General features: G+C 37.2%; 1 protein-coding gene across 1 annotated transcript; it reads right to left on the bottom strand.

Moving 5' to 3' along the window:
• Nucleotides 1–777: 777 nt before the first annotated feature.
• LOC140884004 (cytochrome P450 71A8-like) lies at nucleotides 778–2,744 on the bottom strand. The gene is made up of 2 exons (XM_073290664.1): nucleotides 1,785–2,744; nucleotides 778–1,546 (listed from the first exon to the last, which is right to left on the bottom strand). The coding sequence occupies exons 1-2, from the start codon at nucleotides 2,715–2,717 to the stop codon at nucleotides 944–946; spliced, it is 1,536 nt and encodes a 511-aa protein (XP_073146765.1). The 5' UTR covers nucleotides 2,718–2,744; the 3' UTR covers nucleotides 778–943.
• Between the last annotated feature and the right edge of the window lie 6,747 nt (nucleotides 2,745–9,491).

Below are 9,491 nucleotides of genomic sequence, written 5' to 3'. Positions count from 1 at the left end.
TTTAATCAGCTTTACCATATAAACAACATAATTCAAATCACGAATGATGTGATAAATAATATATAGATAAGCAATGTATTGTAATAAAAAATAAATAAAAAAATGATAGTGAATATAATATTTGATTTGATTGATAGATTATAGTTGATTTGATTTGATTGATTAAATTTTATATAAAAATGATAAATTACCATTTTATCTTTTTAACAATAAATAAAATATAAATAATATTATTTATAAGAGGTAATATGGTAATTTAAATTCAATGATTTGATTAATGTAAAATAAATAATTAATTATTTGCTTGATGTAAAATAAATAATTAATAGTTGGATAAATAATATGATGAGAAGAACGTATAATTAGACAGAATAAATTTATACAAAGATTATTAATAATCCAACGAAACATAGCCTAAGGACTTGCCTGAATCCTTTGTCATGAGATAAGCTAGAGGCATTCTCAGATTGCTAGCAGCTCCCAAGGACAGAAACATTATGTACAATTATGAAGAGAGTATCTACTTGGAAAAAGACAAGCTCTATGACACTAAAATTAATCAAACAGTGTTGAGTAAGGATAAGAACAAAATTTAAACTAGAAAGCTTTCATAAATTTTCAATAAGAATAGGGATCTAAGGAAGCTTGATTGCATATCTCCAGCTTGCTCTTATTTATTTTTATTTTTATTTTTTTTTATAGTCTGCTTGCTCTTATTTATACTAGAGAAGAAACTTCATAACCTTTCGAACAACAAACATTGGAACAAGACTAAAGTGACATAATAATGACTTTTTATATATAACCTGAAGTCCTTCACTTGCACTTCGACACCGTTGGATCGTGTGGGTCCATATATATATATATATATATATATATACACGCACGCATAAAAATATAGGAACAGACCTTGACTCATAATATACTTGTGCACTAGAAACGATTAGCACTCAGTGGCTACAGCAAAAAGAGGATTTTTCCTATGAATGGTAACACCAGGATGTTCTGTAACATCCAAGTCCTCCCCTTTTTCTCCATCAGGCAAATCCCAGTTGAACTTTTGCATAAGATTAGCTAACACAAGTTCAACACTTGCCATTGCAAATGTAATCCCAGGGCAACCCCTTCTCCCGGCACCAAATGGGATCAATCCAAAATCTTGTCCCCTAAAATCTACCCAAGTATTCAAGAATCTCTCCGGCATGAATTTTTCGGGTTCGTTCCATGATGCAGGATCTCTACCTATAGCCCATGCATTGATTATCACCATTGTCCCTGATGCAATATCAAATTCCCTCACTTTAAGGTTGTCTCGTGCTACTCTTGCCATGAATGGTACCGGCACATGGTAACGAAGAGTTTCTTTGATCACAGCTTTCAAATAATGCATTTTCTCCAAGTCATTGTCCGTGATGTCCCTTTTGCCTTCAAGGATTTCCCTCACTTCTTTTTGCAGTTTCTTCATAACTATAGGGTGGCGTAGGAGTTCGGTCATCGCCCATTCTAGCGTTGCAGATGCAGTATCCGTCCCCCCGGCCAAGATGTCCTGTATCATAAGGTTATATGAGAAAGTAGACTGCGAAGGTAAAACTTATAGTAACATTACAACTGAATGCATTTCACTGTGACTTGATACATGAAATCACCGCGCCCGGACGCGGCCAGCATTTTCCTTTCCTACTTATAGGCCAACTAGTTTCATGTATCTTGGTGTTTGAAAATTAGACATGTTTCCTAGATCTTGATCATTGTTTCAGGGGGAAATATGTAAAAAAAATCCTCACCAAAATAATCCCTTTGATATTATCTCTGTCAATGTGGACACCAGTCACATTATCCTTGTAAATCTTAAGCAAAATGTCTACAAAACACTCTCTGCCTTTTTCCTCCTTCACCACTGCTTCACCATTTTCTTGGCCTGTATTCATGTGCTCTTGGATTACTATCTCCAAGAACTCATCAAATTCTTTAGCAACGCTATCGACTTTAGCATCGAGGCCGCTAAGACGATCAATCCAACCAAGATAAGGAATAAATTCTCCAATCTTTACACCTCCCAACAGCTGCAAAAGTTCCTTCAGAAGCATTGGAAACCTCTTGCCAAATTTCCCATCAGTGTACTTCCTTCCAAAAGCCGACCTGCAGATCACGTCGTTGGTGAGCGACAGGAACAATTCACTCAAGTTCACTGGCAAACGGGACGACTTGATCCTTTCCATCAAAAGTGCCGTTTCCTCCTCCCTGATTGAATGAAAGGACTGGACCCTTTTGACATTCAGTAGCTGGAGGATACACATGCTTTTCATTTTCCTCCAATATTCGCCATAAGGCGCGACGGATATATCCTTGGAGTCAAAGAATAGCTTGTCTGTGGTTCTTGAAGTGGGCTTATCAGCAAACATAAGATCATTTGTCTTCATGATCTCCATAGCTGCATCAGCTGACTGAACGATGAATACCGGCTTGCTACCGAACTGAAGAAGCAAAACCGGCCCGTATTTTCGCCCCAACGATTGCAAGGAACGGTGAGTCAGTGCACTCAACTGATGAAGATTTCCCAAGATTGGTAGCTTTGGTGGTGATGGTGGCAATCTTTTCTTACTACGTGGCTTATATATCCATTTTGTAACAAAATACATTAGCAGCAAACTTATTAGAAGAAGCAGAAAAGGATTCGACAGCATTTCATCCATTTGAATCTGCTGAAAATTCAACATTTTTGTTCACCAATGCCTAAAAGAAGGGAAAACAAGGTGATTCAAATATAAATTATAGGTCCTCGGACGATGATTTTGATGGAGGAAATTGTTGTCACCTGATGGTTACACATGAAAGTCAACTCTTTTTGACAGGTTGTAGCCAACTAATTAGCCATGTTACTATAAGCATAGCAAACTTATTAATCGGTTTGATTATAACACAAGCATATTTGAGATAACAAAAAATTGTATATCTATATATATATATATCACCCAACAAGAAGAAATGAATCTATTTCACTGTTGCATTATTTTTTTATTCATTGGTTATAAGCAAAAGACAAACCTGCGTACCACATTTTATATAATACTCCTATGACATCCATCGATTTCACCGTTGCATTATTTTTTTTATTCATTTAGTTTTAAGCAAAAGACAATTTTGCGTACCACATTTTATATAATACTCATATGACATTGACCTGTAATATATCGTTATCGAAGAGTTGATTCTACTCTATGCCACTTTCATTTGTTTTTTTTATTGAGGATTTGTGTATCATAATTCACATCATGGTGTTTTTTTTTTAAAAAAATATTAACACTTGGGGTAAATCAAGTGAAATATGCAATTGCTCTCTTAGCTCACTCTCACATGTGATACTCTCACGTATAAGCTATGAGCTGGCATCTAGAAGGATGTAGATCTTTCTTCTTATGTAACAATATAACAAATTAGATTCTTTTTCTGTTTTCCTTTTTTGTTCTATTCAATTAAGTATTTGTATATAATGTAGGAATTATCCTTTTCGAACAAATCAGAGAAAATTTATCCTAATTCTTGCTTTCATCCTTTTTCTAACTTGGTATCAGAGCCATGGCGGAAGCCAACTCTGAATCTGAAATTTCCACGCCTCCAGCAAATCTAAATCATTTGCTCATTAATCCGGCGAATCAGATATCTTCCGTAAAACTCAGTGACGAGAATTTCCTCTTATGGCAAGTGCAAATCTTGGCTGGAATTCGTGGTTTGGGACTGGATGCCTATCTTGATGAAACTCAGCCCATACCTTCTCGCACCGCAATCTCTGGTGCTCAACCGGCGGCTATTAATCCTCTTTTTGTTACATGGACCCGACAGGATCAGTTGTTGGTTTCGTTCCTCCTAGCATCAATGACTGAAGGGATCCAAGGACAAATGATTGGATGTCACACTGCTGCTCAAATCTGGTCTCGGGTATCCAGCTTGTTTACTACTCGATCAAAAGCCCGAGTGATGCACCATAAGCTTCAGTTGCAAACTTTGAAGAAGGGCAGTCTCAGCATGAAAGACTACCTTGCTAAGATGAAGAGCTGTGTTGATACTCTTGCGGCATGTGGTCACTCTATTACTGATGAAGATTATGTTCTATATATTTTGGGTGGTGTTGGCTTAGAATACGATTCAGTGGTCGTCCACGTGACATCTCGGTTGGAGGCTTTGTCTCCTTCAGATGTTGGTTCTCTTCTCTTATCTCATGAAGGCAGAATAGAGTCTTATACGGTAAATGTGGATGGAACCCCTCCATCTGCTCATGTGTCTCAGCTCTCACAGTCCAAGGAGCGAGATCAGCAACGTACTGGATATTCATCGCGAGGACGCGGTCGTGGTCGTTCTTTTAGGGGCGGACGTCGTGGGTGGTACCATAATAACTCTCGCCCTATCTGCCAAATCTGTGGATTTGATGGTCATGTTGCTGAAAAATGCTATTATAGGTTCGATCGAGATTTTGTGCCTCAACGCAAATTTCAAGGGCCCTTCGTTCCATCTCACCATCATAATTATAAATCACCCTCTCACACCCCTACTGCTGCTGTGGCTATGACCCATCCAGAACCCATTCACGATGATTGGTGGTTTCCCGACTCAGGTGCATCTCATCATGTTACAAATGAGTTAGCAAATCTCTCGGTTGGCTCTGAGTACTCTGGTGGAGGTAAAATTCATATGGGAAATGGTTCAGGTTTGCCCATTACACATATTGGTGATTCACTCTTTCATTCTTCCTCACCTTCACGCACTTTTCGCCTACATAAACTCTTATGTGTTCCTGATATCACGAAAAATCTTGTCAGTGTTAGCCAATTTGCTACGGATAATAGAGTTTATTTTGAGTTTCATCCTTCCTTTTGTGTTGTGAAGGACCTCAAGACTCAAGCTCCTCTTCTCAAAGGCAACCTACATAATGGGTTGTACAAGTTTTGCCTTGGAAATCTGCTTAGTCCTACCTCCTCTGGAACTTGTCTCACTCACTCTTCATCTCCTCCAAATCAAGTGAGATCCTCACAGCCTCCTCAAGTAGTTCCTTCTACATTAAATCAATGGCATTGTCGTTTAGGACATCCCATGCTTCCTACTGTAATGAAAGTTTTGAATAGTTGTAATGCTTCATTTTCCAGTAATGACAAGTTTTCTTTTTGTTCCTCTTGTGAGTTGGGAAAAAGTCATAGAAACCCGTTGCCTCTTTCTTCTACTCATTATTCTGCTCCTTTACAACTAATTTATTCGGACGTTTGGGGTCCTGCAAACACTGTTTCTACCAATGGTTTTAAATATTATGTGAGCTTTGTGGATGCATTTACTAGGTATACTTGGATATACTTCCATAAAGCCAAATCTGAAGTGTTTCAAGTATTTACCAATTTTAAATCCACTGTTGAACTACAATCTCACACTAAAATCAAAGCCATTCAAACTGATTGGGGAGGGGAATATCGTGTGTTAGTGCCATTCTTTCAAAAATTTGGCATCTCTCATCGTATTTCATGTCCTCACACATCTCTACAAAATGGTGTTGTGGAAAGAAAACATCGTACCATTGTCGACATGGGACTTTCCCTGTTAGCTCACGCTCATATGCCTTTAAAGTACTGGGATGATGCTTTTGCTACTGCGGTTTTTCTTATAAATCGCCTTCCTTCTTCCAGCATCAATGGGGAAATTCCGTTTACTCGACTATCTCATGCCACCCCTGATTACACTTTTCTTAAGGTGTTCGGTTGTTTATGTTTCCCATACCTTCGTCCTACAACTCACATAAACTTGAGTTCCGATCTAAACCTTGTACTTTTCTTGGCTATAGCAGCTCCCATAAAGGATATAAATGCCTCAGTATGGATGGTCGAGTCTACATTGCTCGACATGTCAAATTTGATGAGCAATCCTTCCCGTTTCAAGGCATGCATTCCAGCACACCTCCTCCTCATGAAAGACCCTTGTCCACAGAGTATCTCCCCACATGTCCAGCCTCCCCTACTTCTATTCCTACCTCGACCAATGTATCCAGCTCATCTCGCTCTTCCACTTCTGTATTCTCTTCTATTCCTGAAATTTCTCCTGTTCTTCCTGATAACTCTCCAGCCCCTGTTTCTTCTAGTTCTCTTGGGCAGCCTGCACCAGCACCAATGAATATACACCCCATGGTTACTCGTTCCAAAGTAGGTATATTTAAACCAAAGGCTTATGTTACTCAAACATCCAGAATATGTGAACCATCCTCTGTTAAAGATGCTTTAGCCTTACCGGAATGGCGTGAAGCTATGAGGGCTGAATATAATGCACTGGTACATAATCAAACATGGTATTTGGTTCCAGCTCCCTCGCATACTTCCATTGTTGGTTGCAAATGGATTTTTAAAACTAAAACAAATCCAGATGGGACTGTGGCTCGATATAAAGCCCGGCTTGTAGCGAAAGGATACTCTCAAGCACTTGGTTTTGATTACACAGAAACTTTTAGCCCGGTTGTTAAACCAGTTACCATTCGAGTTGTTCTTACAATTGCTCTTTCAAAAGGTTGGTCAATCCAACAACTTGATGTCAACAACGCATTTCTCAACGGCAATCTCAATGAGGTGATATTTATGGAGCAACCTCCTGGTTTTGAACAACTGCAGCATAATACTCATCTTGTGTGTCGTCTCCATAAGGCAATTTATGGCCTCAAACAGGCACCTCGTGCATGGTTTAACAAGCTACAATCGGCACTTCAGTCTATGGGTTTCGTAGCATCCAAAGCTGATGCTTTATTATTTATCAAGTTTACCTCTACCTTGACTATATATGTTCTTGTATATGTTGATGATATTCTTATCACTGGTAGCAATTCTTCTCAGGTTCAACAGCTTATTCATCACCTTAATAGCATGTTCTCTTTGAAGCATATGGGTGACATCTCAATTTTCTTAGGTGTTGAAGTATCTAAGAGTTCAGATCAATGTCTATTTTTATCTCAAAGAAAATATGTTCAGGATCTTCTTGCCAAGACCAAAATGAATGCTGCCAAGTCTCTTCCCACTCCTATGGTTGCTGGTTCCAAACTTTCTGCCAAAGATGGTGAGCCGTTTTCAGATGCTACTCTTTATCGAAGCACGGTGGGGGCTTTACAATATCTTACTATCACCAGACCCGACATAGCGTATAGTGTCAACAAAGTTTGTCAGTTTATGCAGACACCTCTTGATTCTCATTGGAAAGCTGTCAAGCGAATTTTACGATACTTGAATGGTACTATCAATTATGGTGTACCTGTTAGAGCTAGCTCTCGGCTTGATCTTACTGGATTTTGTGATGCTGACTGGGGTAATGACCTCGATGATCGACGCTCTACATCAGGCTTTTGTTGGTTTCTTGGTGGCTCGCTTATTTCCTGGAGCTCCAAGAAGCAACCATTAGTGTCTCGATCAAGCACAAAGGCTGAATTCCGAAGTCTTGCAAATGCTACTTCTGAGCTTTTGTGGATCCAATCACTTCTCAGTGAACTTCATGTATCTACTGTTGATTCTCCAACACTATGGTGTGACAATCTCAGCACCATTTCACTTAGTGCAAATCCAGTACTTCATGCCAAGACTAAACACTTTGAACTTGACTTGTATTTTGTACGAGAGAAGGTTTTAGCCAAGGCCTTGAAAGTGCTTCATGTTCCTTCTGTTGATCAAATTGCAGACATGTTGACTAAACCCCTATCAGTTGCTTCATTTTCTCGACTTCGAACCAAGCTCCGCGTTGAGTTACACCCCTCACAGAGCTTGCGGGGGGCAATCAAGTGAAATATGCAATTGCTCTCTTAGCTCACTCTCACATGTGATACTCTCACGTATAAGCTATGAGCTGGCATCTAGAAGGATGTAGATCTTTCTTCTTATGTAACAATATAACAAATTAGATTCCTTTTCTGTTTTCCTTTTTTGTTCTATTCAATTAAGTATTTGTATATAATGTAGGAATTATCCTTTTCGAACAAATCAGAGAAAATTTATCCTAATTCTTGCTTTCATCCTTTTTCTAACTGGGTAATAAATAATTCCCTGCTTGGAAGTAATCGAAGGTGACATTTGGAGTTTTGCACAATAATGTTATGATTTAAAATATTTAAGTTGCAGCATTAACATCAATTATAGTTTTTCGTAAAACAAGAAACGTTCTATTCAATAATTGGTATCATAGTTCCTCCAAAAAAAATTAATAATTGGTATCATAGTCCAAGTCTCATGTTTGATTCTTATGAGTTACAAGAGTGCATTTATATATTAATTACGTGGTGCATGGATTGATGAGACAATAAATTCCCCTTTTAGAGACTTAGAGAGTACTTGAAACGTGGTGTGGTGCGCTATGATACGATTTTAAAATATTTAAGTTGCATCATAACCCCTAGCTATAACTTTAAAGTAACTATCTCTCAATTCTAAAAACACCACGTATTAATCAATTAATCAAAGATGAAAATGAACCAATAAGACTTATTTTTTAATTGGCATCGAAAGCAGTTTTCCCCAAAAAAAAAAAAATTATGAAAAAAAAGCTAATCAAATTGATTGAAAAAACAACCCCTCCTAAATTAGAAAAATCAAAACAATATTTTCGAATCTCTCATTTTTGAAAAAATTATAGACATTAGGCTCATTACTCGTAATCTGAATGTGCATTAATTTGGTAATTAATATAGTGGGCAGGACCATCCATACTAATAAGAACAGCGAGGCCCAAAAACTTTTAACTTTGTAAATGATATTTTTCTTAGTAAAATATGAGAATGTAAGTCAGGGGGGTAGGGAAACTGAAAAACTGATCTGTAGCTTGGTCTAATTTTAATTTTGGTTATCTAATCAGTCAAATTTAGGTTTTACCGTAATAAATTTGCTTATTTATATTTTATAATTATATTTTTTCTCTTGAAGTACTTACATGACATCGTGCCGATGATTGTTTTGGTGTTGGATACTTCTGATGTATTCGTTGCCCCATCAACTTTTTAACAAAAAAAAAAATACTTAAATTATAAAATCAGAAAAACTTATTGTACTAAGACCCAAATTTGATTAATTAGAATACTAAATTCAAAATTATGTAAAAAAAATTTACAATAGTTCTGAGTTATAATATAATGATATAATTGTCGTACACTTTGTCCGCACATTCAAGTCTTTTTTTTAAAAAATATTGTGTGACCAAGATGATCATTACCCAGTAACCCCGCGCATCGTCGCGCGGGTAAGAGTGTACAATGCTTTTGGTGTATTGATCTTTCGGTAAAGTATCATTAAGTATTTAAACCCAAACAAATATAAATGTTCAGTTTTTCGTTAGAAAAATGTTTGTTTAAACTTTTTGGGCCCACATTTTTTTTTCGGATGAAAATCAGTACAAAACATTAAAAATAAGGTACGAATACATGATATTCCAGTACAAAACATTGAAAATCTGGTATAAATGTATGATTTTTGAGTACTCAAATATATAGATAAATA

This window comes from Henckelia pumila, chromosome 2 (genome assembly GCF_033568475.1).
Source record: "Henckelia pumila isolate YLH828 chromosome 2, ASM3356847v2, whole genome shotgun sequence".
In the NCBI taxonomy this organism is placed as follows: Eukaryota; Viridiplantae; Streptophyta; class Magnoliopsida; order Lamiales; family Gesneriaceae; genus Henckelia; species Henckelia pumila.
The sequence above is the reverse complement of the archived record's forward strand: the minus strand, read 5'-3'. Positions and strand labels throughout refer to the sequence as shown.